The 13,323-nt window shown below is 33.9% G+C and overlaps 1 protein-coding gene across 1 annotated transcript in view; it reads right to left on the reverse strand.

The window, feature by feature from the left end:
* SAV1 (salvador family WW domain containing protein 1) overlaps positions 1-13,323 on the reverse strand; it is a 55,762-nt gene that overhangs the window by 34,278 nt on the left and 8,161 nt on the right. The window contains exon 2 of the mRNA XM_074236000.1: positions 12,222-12,665. Within this exon, the coding sequence (XP_074092101.1) occupies positions 12,222-12,665 (444 nt within the window). The remainder of the gene's footprint in view (positions 1-12,221; positions 12,666-13,323) is intronic.

Raw genomic sequence — 13,323 nt, forward strand, 5'->3', positions numbered from 1 at the left:
AAACACTACATGAAAAACACAAGCATACAGGCTCTTCTTGAAGGGAGATGGATGCTCTGAAAAAGTCAGCTCCTTCCCCAATAAATAAATGTTCAAAGAATATAAACAGATAGCTTTTTAATGAAGAAATTAAAGTTATCTGTGGTCATAAGAACAAGCGCTCTCAATGACTACTAATTAAAGAAATGCAAATTAAAACAACTCTGAAGTACTACCTCACAACCTATCAGATAGGTTAATATGACAGAAAAGAGAAATGATCAATGTTGGAGGGGATGTGGGAAAACTTAATGTACTATTGGTGGAGTTGTGAACTAATAAAACCTTTGTGGAGAGCAATATGGATTTAAGTTGTGGCATATGTATGTTAAGAAATATTATTGTTCTATAAGAAATGATGAGCACGTAGATTTCAGAAAAACCTGGAAATGCTTACATGAAGTGATGCTGAACACTGTACACCTTTACAGCAACATTATGTGATGATCAACTATGAATGATACACTTAGTTCTTCTCAGCTATACACCGATCAAAGACAAAGCTAAGACTTGTGATGCAACATGCCAAACACATTCCAAGAAAGAGTCTGAATGCTGATCAAAGCATACTATTTTCACTTTTTAAAATTCGTTTTTTCTTTTTTTTTCTTTTTTTCTTTTATTTCACAGTAAGACTAATATGGAAATGTGTGCAACATAAGATAGAGAAAATCCATCAATCATCTCCCAAAAGTAAAGTTCTAGAAGCATCATAACCACATTCCTGACTTTCTACATACAAGAAAAAATATAAGCATCCAGGAAAGGAGTTCAGAGATACCAATCAACATCACAAAAAACTAGGCAACTTCCACCCAAAAAGAGCACAATAAAACCAGAAAGTCTTGGCATACAATATTCCAAAAGGCATTAGTGCAGCCTTACAAACAGGAATAACTTACCCTGGAAAAATGGATTTTTTTTTAAGTTTTTGCAAGGCAAAAGGGGTTAAGTGGATTGCCCAAGGCCACACAGCTAGGTAATTATTAAATAAATGTCTGAGGCCGATTTGAACTCATGGTACTCCTGACTCCAGAGCCAGTGCTCTATCCACTGTGCTACCTAGCCACCCCGAAAATGGATTTTTAATGGAATATAGAACTTTCAAGCATTTCTGATGAAAAGATCAAAACAAAAAAACAAAAAAGAACTCTGAAATACCAACCCAAGAGAAAAGAAAAACCTAGAAAGGTGAATGTATTTGAGCAGCTGAAAGAATCTATGACAATACAGGCCTAATACTCAAAACAAGAAAAATTAGGAATAGGAAAAAATGTTTTCAAAGAGTAGAAAGAACAATTTAACTAAGAAAAACAGAGAACATGGGCATGAATTCTGTTCTGAGGGTTCAAATAGGGGAAAGAAGGAAAGTTAAAAGCAATTTACTAGGATAGAAAGGAAGAATGGGATAAAACTTCCTATTTCTCATAGGAGTATATAAGGTATACAAACATGGAGAAAGGGTTGGAGGAAATAGGTAACAAATAAAATAGATTTATCTGAAAAGGACAAAGGGGTGAACACAAAGTTTAGCATATAAATTCATCAAACTCATTAGGAAAGAAAGCAGGGTCTCCTGGGGTGGAGATGAGGAAGATAATACTGGAGACTAGCTTCAAGCAAAATACACTTCCTGATCCTGAAGCAGGAAGTAAATGGGGGAGGGGGGGGGGATTAAATCTAAGGAGTGTCTATGTATTGAGGAATGGAAGAATAAATTGTCCCATGTAATAGTAATGGAATATTATTACACTCAAGGAAATGACAAAAGAGAAAATTTCAGAAATATGGGGATACAGGCTGAGAACCTAATGCCTAGACAACATTAAAAAGAAAGAAAACTCTGAAATACCTAACCAGACAACATTAAAAAGAAAGAAAACTCTGAAAGACTTTAGAAATCTGATCAAAGAAATGTCAACCACATTCACATAAGACCTCTAATGAAATATAAAACTGACCCACAACCTGCTAATGGATTCAAGATATAAAAATAGACATTTTTAAACCGGATCATTGTGTGGAATCATCTTGCTTGTCTATACATTTATTATAAGGTATTCCCCCAAAGAGAGAGTGGAAGTTGGTGAACAGGAGAGTAAGCAATTAGTTAAGCCAAAAAAAGAAGCCCACAGAAGCACTTTTACATGCATAATAGAAGTTCAGATGGAAACATAGAGCCTAAAAGGTTTTTTTAAGTAGCATGTGGTTGAGTCACATGAGCGACTTCGGATGGGGAACTAGACATTGTTCTTCCATATCCATGATCTCTCACAAATTATGTGCCAAACATAAAACTGAAACTATTTCTTTTCTATAAGAAACCCAGAATCCAAAAGAAAGCTGAAAAAAAAAGCCAGAAACTGATGCTCACTAACCCTGAGTTCAGAGTTCACTCAGTACCCCTCTTCCCCTTCCACAATCTCCCTTTCCTTCCTCCCACTACTGACAGCAAGGTTGAATTAGCATATCAAAAGAACATGACACAGACATACTCAAAACACCTTCCTACACTCTGCTCCCCCTTTCCTTTTTTTCCCCAGTGCTGTAGACCCCAGCTTTAGGTTATAGAAGTTTTAATTAAGATCTTAATCACAGCTCTTCAGGAGTAAAAGCTTGCCAATGGCTATAACCCAGCACCAGTGCTTAGTTAGAAGGTTAAGTAAAAAAGGGAAAGCTTGGAACAGCTGCAAAGATTACAGTAGAAAATCAACTAGGAAAGACTAGAAAGGCAGTCAAAATTTAGCTGAAATTAAATAACATCATTTTTTGACCTCCTAAAATGTTTGTACATTGATGGCATTACTGCTGTTAATGCATTATTGCAGCTCCTGATAGGGTTTAATGTAATCTAGAAAATTTTATAATTTTATTATAATGAAAATCATATCGATGAAGACAATAGGGGAAAGTATATTGTCTTTTATATATATGTAAGAAACCAGGAAGTCTTATTTTGTAACTATACTGTAGCATATAATCTTACATTGCATGTTTACCTTTCATCACATTGCTCATTTTTTGTCCTAAAACAGCAAAAAAAAAAAAAAAAGAATAAACACATCAAATTTTTATTTATTTGTCTTAATGATGGATCTGGATATGGAAAAAACGATTGTTGTCCTTAATTATATTTGCAATTTGGAATTTGTATGAATTGATTTAGTAAAATGTATAAGTTTGAAAAGAAAATAAAATTAAAATCATCCAGTCAACATGGTTGTTGACTCTGAAATATATGAGTACAAGGGGAAAAAAAGACAGTAAGATTAATCTAGGATTGGAATCTGACAAAGTGTGATTATCAAAAGAATAGAGTTGAACATGGGATTTGGACAAATAAATAGCATAACACTGAACTGGTTAACCATAGGCTCAAGGTTAGGAGAATAAAACTAGAGCAGATATGATGATTTAGAAGAGTATGAGGGTTAGAGACACTGGAGATCATGGTAAAGATGAAAACTTTTAGAGGAAATAGACATACAGAGTTTATGATCACATAACAGAATTTCACAATTCTAAAGCATGTATGTGAAACACCTGTAGGAAATAAGAGACCAAGGATCATGGCACTGTGTATGTCTAATGTAGAATAAAGGAATAAATCACAGTAGCTAAGGAGATTGGTGAACTGGAAGGTTGAAGTGTTTGACAAAATTATCACCATGTACAATCAGTTCTGCTATAAACACTACATGATTTTTATATGTATGATACTTTGGGGAAATACACATTAAAGTAGAACTGAATGTATAGTAAAGACTATTAGTCTAATGATAATTGAATGGAGTAAAGAGGAAGACTTCAAGATAGAAATTTAATTCATCGATAATAAAATGAGAATGACCAATTGCCAATGGATAAGTGTCACTAGGAACTGGTGATATGTTCGAATAAAATGAGTGGAGAAGTGATGGAAGAAAGGTTCTGAAAGTTAACAATGGAAAGCATCTGAGAATATATGTGTATCCAGGGGTGAAAGAAAAGGCCAAATTGAGAGCTACACCTGACTCAAGTTGGCCTGGTGTTTTAAGTACAAAACTAGAATGAAATGAGTCACTTACATGCCATCTGATATTAACAAAAGGAGGTGTGTCTTAGCCATAGCAGAAAAAATCTACTTAGCAAGGATATATCACTTATTCAATTGGGCACTTTGTTGGTCACATAAGTGCCATTGTTTAGGAACTCCTGAGTCATGTGCTGGCTTTAGTATTTAGTCCACCAAGGAGTTTAAGCCTTGGTCTCTTAGACCAATTAATTTTTAGGGAGAGTTTCAATACCTTCTAAGAAAAAAACTAACCACATTACTCCTATCAAACTGTGAGAGTATATCCAGCATTAGAAAGATCAGCAAGGAATGAAAGACAATTAAATCTTCACAGAAAAAAAAGAAAGAGTAAGAGAAGAAAAAACTTGTTATCAACAGAATTAGCAAGGGAAAGGGTAGTTTTTGCTTATGGAAGTCAAAGATTTTGTATCACCAGGAATCAGAAAATAAGAGGTAGGGATTTAGTAGCCAAAGAATAAAGAAATAGTATCTTTTGACTAGAGCAAAGAGTGATATCAGCTCTCTCCTGAGAACTTGAAGAAAAGAGAGATCATGAATCAGTTGTTAATGGTCTTTTCTATTAGGTAAGTACTGATACCAAGAGGTACTTAGTCCTGGGAGGGTTTTGTGATAAAGAAGCCAAGTGTCTGGAACTCTTGGTCCTAGACAGAATAGCATAGATGATAGTTGGGTTCTGAGCATGAAGATTTTGATGTCTAAAGGCTAGAAGAAAGAAGTGAGATACATGAGGTTTTGGTCTCAGGCTGGCTCCTGCTCAATAAGAGAGGCTTTAATCTTGATCACAGAATGGAGGTCATGACACTGCAGCACTGACTTGGTAGTAAGTGAAAGGGTAGCAGTAGACCAGAATAGAGAATTGTCAGGAAAAACTAGAACTACTCATAGCACTGTAAGACACTAGCTCAGTTTCTCTGATGATGGCCAATTTGAGTCAGACACATGCCTGCACCTTTCAGTCCTTGCATTCACCCTGTTGGGGGGGGGGGTCTTAAATTCAATTAAGATGAAAAACAATAGCATCCCACAGAATTAATCAATCAAGATATGCTCAGTATAGAACAGGATTAGATAGAATGGCAATTAGGAAACTGCAATCTTCAATAATCCCAAATTGTGCTCCAGAGGACTTCAGTGAAACACTTTGCTCTCAGGCACAAGATAAATCCATCAACACAACAATAAATCCCTGAGCTATCCTTCCTTCCTCCCTCCCCCCACTTCCATCCCATTATTCAGCTTTGAAATTACATGAAGCCAATCTACTCACATCCCATTGTCTACCTTACAGAAACTACTGGAAGACACTAAATTGATCCCTCAGAATTTGAGCAATCCCTCCCTAGCTCTGACCTTACTGCTCTCCTTACCCCTTTTCTATTCCACACAGAACTATCCTTGCTGGCTGCTGTTAGCAATACCTTTTGCAACTGTCCTACCTTTTTCTTAGCTTACCCTCTGCTCAGCACCAACACTCTTATAACTATCCTGACTTAATTTCTTTACTTTGTTAAATTCCCTAGCTATTGCTTCTCCTCTCAAGGGATCAGCCCAGATGCAATAACCTCACCTTTTACTTTCTCTTAGCTTTTGCTAAGATTTCCCTAGGAAACAGAGCCCACATTACTAGTGAATTTCTTTTAATAAGCCTTTTTGTCCCTAAATATTTCTGGGTCAAGAGTCAGTCCCCTCAGTAAATTTATCCACATCCTCTCACCCCAGACTCCAACATTTTTCTATCACCACTCTAACACAAAAGCCCTAACTTTTAACACCAATAATCTTTCAGAGATCAGATACATATCAAGGATCCACAGGGATCCAGAACTGCAAAGAAAACTTGTGTAAACGGAGAAATCTCAGCGACTAACTGGAAGAGGGGAAATTTTCATTAAAAAAAAGGAAAAGAGGAGAATGTACAAACTATATTTAACAGAATGTTTGACTTGATTCCCTGGAAAAACTTGAGAACTGATCTTCAAGGAAATAGTAAATACCTAGAAAGGGAAGTATGCACATAAAGGATCCATTACAGTCAAGCCAGACTAACTTTATTTCCTGTTTTGAGTTACATCAGGAATCATGATTATACATCTAGAACTAAAAGGAATATCATCTTTTGTTCCAACTTCTTCATGTTAAGAGATGAAGAAACTAAGGCCAAAGGGAATATAAATTAGTTTATCTCAAAATCACATAGGCATTAAGTGAAACCAGGAACTCTACCTTCAAATGCAACAATCTTTCCACTATTCCATAAAGACTATTAAATCACAGACTACAATTTTTCCTAAAATGAGTTTTCTTATCTGCAATATAGGGGCTTTTTTTTGACATTTTTCTTTTGCAGAATTTTAATAAGACCTAACAGGCCATTTTAATCCAAATGATACCTATTCAGGAATCCCCTCTACAACTTCTCTGAAAAGTGATCATCAACCCTAAGGGAAAAGCATGTCCCCCAAACAGCTGTGGCAGTGGAAGCTAAGAACAGGAAAACAATAGGTGCTGAATTTTTAATACATTAATTAATTGGAAGACTTTTAGTTCTATGATCTATTTGGGTATCCAAGAAAATTAACATTTTTATTGACTCTTCCTATAATGCATCAATAAATTGTTAAATGCTAATAAAATCATTATCAGTATTTTTTCTATTTATCTGACCAAATCAACCAAGTACCTACAGCTTTCTTGAATACATCTGTTGGAAAAAACAAACTATCATGCAATATTTTGTTGAATCTGTCATGCTTATTCACCCATTTACGGATTCTTTGTTGTTCTTTACTAGGATATATGTATAATAATTAAAATTTTATGATGAGTTGTTTTTTTTCCATGAGACTGGTTCTAGTAATACTTTTTTACTGAACTTCACTGGCCTAATTATCAGATATTAAGAGAACCTAATTGATATTGGGGTTGGCCTGGTTTTCTACAAGTAAAGTCAATGAATGTTCCTTTCCCCAGATGAACTGAGTTTTTCTCATTCAGCAAAATAAAAGGATTCTTTCTCCCATAATTTTCTTACTTATCACTGATACTAAGTAAATTGAGTTTGGAACAAAATTCCTCAGTGTTTTTCACACCCAACTGTGAATTCGGTTTTCCTCATATGAAGTTATATTATTTATTAGAGACTGTAAATGAATCACCATCTCTGATATGAGAATGAATGCCATCCTTTTTAAAAAATATATCTTCTATTAACAAAAAAAACCTGTCTAAATCTAATCCTTAAACTAATACTGACTACAGTTGCTATGATTGTTTGCTAGAAGGCAAAGAACAATGATAGAATCTTATAATCTGATGGGAAGGAAATATATCTTTTTCCCCTATTTTAAATTTTATAAAGAATCCCCTCTAAGGCTGTTCCAATATTCTTTTCTCAGCACTGAACTCTTTGAACTTCTTTCTCATTTTACCCTAAGCAATATGATTCTTTAATCTATCCTTAATTTTTACATATATATATATATATATATATATATATATATATGCCCATTTTATTTGACATAAAATGGCTAACTGAAGTTCCAAGGTTTTATCATCCACAGGAAAAGGTATTCCAGACTGATTTTTGTACATATAGGTATCATAAAAACGTTTGCCAGTTTATGCCAGTGGAACTCACTCAAACAGGATGATCTCTCTCAACAGTGGCTAGTTTAAGGTAGTTCCAACAAATAAAATTACTCTTTTGAAATGTGTATTTAAGTTTCAAGGTTCTAAAAAAAGCTTGGGATTGATACAGGCTTTAGGAAATTTCTAAAAAACAGGAGTCTAAATTTCGTAGTTTTAAAAATCCTAATAAATAAAAAATCAACTAAATGCTTTAAAATAGACTAGTCACTCTTATAAATTAACCAGCACTTCTATTACCTTTACAATAGTTTCATTGTATCTTTAATGTCGTTACTGATAAAGTGAAACAATCTAGAAGTCACAAAGTCAAATTGACTTCAAGATGATACACTTACTCCTACTCCGTTGGAGGGGAAAACTACAGAAAATCTGGATAGCATACTAAAAAGCAGAGATCCCTTGCCAACAAAGGACCATATAGTCAAAGCTATGGTTTTTCCAGTTACAATGTATGGCTATGAGAACTGAACTGTAAAGGAAGCTAACTACATGAAGCAGAATAAATGCCCTCAAATGGGGGTGCAGAAGACTTTTGAGAGTCTTTTGCAAGACAATGAGATCAAATCAATCAATACTTAACTTAATTCAGGCTATATAAAGAAGGTCAAATATAGAAGCTGAAGCTTAAATACTTTGGTCACCATAAGAAGATGGGACTCAACAGAAAAGGTAAAGAGGTTGACAGATAATGAGATGGATCAACAGTGTCATGGAAACAGAGGATGAAAACACACCCACACATACACACAACCCTTTAATGTTAAACTCTGTATACCAAGAAAAACAAAAGTTGGAGACATGAACTTTTCTTAGTATCTCAGTCTGAAAAGCCATTTATAATTAACCTGTTAGTCATGTTGCCCTGACACTACTAAAATGTTTCTCATTTTCTTTTCATCAGAACCTATAAGAAAACTGACTTCAGCTCCAGATAATCTCCCTGCATAGCTGTAAAATGTTAACTTTTTTCTTAACAGAATCTAGAAAACAAAACAAAAATCTAAATTCTAATCAAAAGGGAAATACACACATACATACACATAAAAGCTTAGTAGAGAACATTGTACTTGGACTGTATCCCCAAAAATGTCTGGCTTACATCAGTCTGTTTTCTATAAAAAAAATGCAAGTGTTTGTTGTTTACCTTGAGAATGTGTGCATATACATGTATGTACATAGTGTATATGCACTGTATAGAGTAACACTCTGTGTTGTGTATTTACATGTACACATGAATCCATATATACAAATGTATGCACATATGTGCACAGAGTTGTTCCATCATTTTTTCAGTCAAGTCCAACTGTTTGTGAGCCCATTTGAGATACTGGAATGGTTTGCCATTTCCTTCTCTAGTCCATTTTACAATTGAGGAAACTGAGGCAAACAGGGCTGTCCAGGGTCACACAGTTATTAAGTATCTGAGGTCAGGTTTAAATTCAGGAAGAGGAATCTTCCTGATTCCAGGCCCAGTATTCTATCCACTGTACCATATTACTAACATACATATATACATACAAGCACATATGTGTTTATTCAGCTATATATTAATATAGGTTAAATATGAGTATTGATGTATATTCATATATTTATATAGATAAGATAGATATATGTCCCTTAAGTGAGAAAGAGGAAATATTTGAATGACTTTTTTTTGGACCAGCTTTAAATCTTGATTTCAGCAAAGATATCTTTTTCTATGGTTTGGTCAATCATGGAAAATAAGGGATTGGATGTATTACTATACACTGTTTTTCAAAAAAAAAATCTTTAAAACAAATAATAGGGGTAGCTTGGTGGTACAGTGGAGCACCAGCCCTAAAGTCAGGAGGACCTGAGTTCAAATGTGATCTCAAACACTTAGCTATGTAATCCTGGGAAAGTCACTTAACCCCAATGCCTTAAATAAATTAAAAAAAAATTAAATAAAACAAATAAAACATGAAAATGAAATTATTTGGGAACAAAATTATATGTGCAAAATTTCTCCAATTGTATTTAACTAAGAATGTTATACTGGGAATTAGCTATTTGAATATTTATACCCTTTTCTGATAATCTTGGCTGATATCTTAACTTTCCAATCTAATGAAGATTATATAATACAGAAATTTCCTTGAACCCCTTGAATACTTTTCTTTCCTATGTAATAGACACATCATTAATGTCATAACTTATTTTCTGAAAACGAAGGAGGTATTTTATTACTGTCTTGGAGAAGAAACTGTAAAGTGGGTAATTTATCATAAGAAGCCATTTAGCTACCTGACCAACTTAATTTTCTACTCTGTTTAACAATTATCTCTATGTTCATCTCTGATATGAGATTTCTTAGTGTGGACAGAATATATTTTATTTCTAAAAACTGTGTATATTGGGGCTTATGTATATATATTTGTGTGGGTGCCTATTAATAATAAAAATCTATTTTATGACTTTATAAAAATTTATTTTATGACTTGCCAAAGATTTTATGTTGTTAAGGTTCTTTCTTATAATGATTCTAAGATTTTTCTTAAAATCACATTGATTTTAAGTCCTTAAACTAAAATTTCAAAATTAGAAGGCAAGTAGTCTTCAGATAAAATAATAATCCACATAAATCTATTTATTTCCAATATTATTTTATAAAAGGTTGAAGTGGAAAAATATAGACTGTATTTCCAAAGATGAAATTTTGACAGTGGCAATTCAGTCTCATCTACTAATCAAATATTTATCTATCTGAGAAACAGACCCTTTTCTGAAAATTTTCCAAATAAATATATCCAGGTATGCTGAGTTAATCCAGTTCTGATAAAAAAAAATATAAATGTAATTAATCTTTTAATTAGCAATTTCTAATCTTATTAAGTTTGGGGGAAAAGATTTTTTATGATTAACACTGAACATATTCTAATTTTATTATAAGTTTTTACTATGAATTCTAATAAAAATTAGAAATGCATGTATATACCTACCCCTTCACTAAACAAAACAAAAAATCTATGCTCAAGCCAAAACCAAAAAATTGTGTTGTGATTGAACCTATATGACCAGAAGCTCTGGATTTAGCACAAGATTAATTAATGAACAAGAAAAATGCAGTTCATATTAGATAAGTGAGTAGAGCTGAATGACAAGTTCTATTCCAAAGTGTATATGAATAAAAGAAATGGATTAGGGGGCAACTAGGTGCCACAGTGAAGAGAGCACCCATCCTGGAGTCAGGAGGACCTGATTTCAAATTCAGTCTCAAACATTAACTTCCTTAGCTGTGTGACCTTGGGCAAGTCATTTAACCCCATTGCCTTGCAAAAAAAAAAAGAAATGGAGAGAGTATGCAAGATATGAGTGGGAAAGGACAAAGGAACCAGAATCAAGAGTACATGTGATTTACTAAGGAGTCAAGATTGAGAAAAGAGTAGAATATAATAACCAGAGCAGAAATGATGGCATGAGAAAAGTACAGAGGGGTGGAAAGACTGGAAGTCAAAGTGAGGATGAATAATTTTAAAAGCAATAATGTACAGAAAAGAATAGAAGAATAAAATTATCTAAGATTAGAAAACATCAATCTCTTAAATATTCCTATTAACTGCTAATTCTGGATCTTTGAAAACTAAATTTACATGCTTCACAGACCATACTGAGAAACTTCCTGGGAGAAAATAATCAAGTACTATGGTTAACATGCACTCCCATTAAAAATAATACTATGACACCTCATCACAACATAAGTAACCAAGGGTTCTTAAAAGTCATGCCAGCAGAGAACAAGTGATGGCCAAAACTGAAGGCTTCAATGAGAATAAATGCCTGTAGTCTGAAGATCAAGAACCATCAACAAGAATTTATTAAACTTTTATAATATACAAGGCAAAACTGGACTAGCCACACTGAGTCTGGTCATGGAACAATGAATTTTTCAGCAACTCTTAAAAACCATTTACTAACTAGGAGAGGGGGTATGATTATGTGTGTCATGAAAAGAAATATCCATAGCAACAAAATAAAATGTTCTTGAATTATCAAACCAATGCCTCAAGAGTAGGGGGTGGAAGGGCCAAGAAGAGAGGTGATCAAGTATCAATAGGATTTGTAGCAGAGAAATGGTATGAAAAGGAAGAAAGCATGAAAAACCAAAACTTTAACTATTGGAAGTACAGTAAAGTCATACTAAAGTTCAATCTAGCTAGAGATTTCCCAGGACTTCATTTGTACTTTTGAGACAAAAAGTTGGGAAGTAGGGATACTAAAACGGTATCACAGTAAAATGAAATTCTTTTTCTCCTTATGGAAGAATGACTAATTATATTTGGTTAGCAATAATGAGGGATTAAATAGGATGACCTCCAAAAGAGTGTTTCATTGTTTCAAAAATTCCTACCAAGTGAACCTAGATCAGAGTATCTAGCAAACTGAAAACTGTCAGGCAAATCAGAATAAAAACACATGCAGTATTTGTACTTTGAATCACCTGACACATGCCTCCCCTGACTGTGTGGAATTCTTTGGAAGAGATCATTGTTGTATTCATATCTGTAGTCTTCGTGTACACGATCTCCAGGTGATTGCCTCCTCTGACCATTGAAAAAATTATCCAAATAATAATAAGAAGAACTAGTGTCACCATTTTCAACAGCAGCATTGGCCTCCATTAAAAAACCCTGAGAAGAAGAACCATATTCCCGAGGGACATCTGCTAAACTCCTTGCAAGGTAGGAAGGTGCAGATAGTCTGTTGCTTTCTCTCCTCATGATTTCATGAGGTGGCCTCTGAATTGGAGTTCTAAGAAAACTCTGATTTCTGGAAACCACTCCATCCCCAGTAGCTGAAAAGGCATGAGTGCTTGAATCTGGAAGACAGATATCAGTTCGTCTTGGAATCGTTGGACCATGACGGATGAATGAAGGCATAAGATCTGTAATAACAACAAAATTACTACTTCAAAATATAGAAAGACTAGGTTTTGACAAGGGCTATTTGAATTCATTCACAAAAATAAATGCATTATTTTAGCATATTAAAATTTTTTAAATTTCATTTTGGATAAACCAAACTATAACCTCAGAATACTAAGAATTGGAGAAGATTTCAAAGATGATTTAGTCAACCCTTTAACAATGAAATAGTTCTACAATATTCCTAGCAACTAATCAACCAACCTCTGCCTGAAACAGTTCCAGTCACTGGGAACTGAGTATCTCCAGAAGCAATCCATTCTAGTTTCAGAGATTTCTAAATATCAGCAAGTTTTTCCACATAAGAAGATAAAATCTGTCTACTAGCAATATTATTCTTTACCTATTCCTTGGTTCTAAGTATACTCTCTGTGGACAAGAATCACCAAATTTCAGAAACGTAAAGCCATTTGGTCAAGTAGACTCAGAAAAGAAGAATCACTAAAACATACTAAGTGGTTACACAATCTTTAATACCTCCAATGAGAGCAACCCAATTAGACTCATTAAATATTTTAAATTCTTTCTGACTAACAAATCTAATAGTCCCTATTTTAAAACTTTTATCCATTGTTTCTAGGATCAAACAACTCTAATTTTTCTTACTCATAGTGACTC

This window comes from Macrotis lagotis, chromosome 4, assembly GCF_037893015.1.
Source record: "Macrotis lagotis isolate mMagLag1 chromosome 4, bilby.v1.9.chrom.fasta, whole genome shotgun sequence".
NCBI classification, from domain to species: domain Eukaryota; kingdom Metazoa; phylum Chordata; class Mammalia; order Peramelemorphia; family Peramelidae; genus Macrotis; species Macrotis lagotis.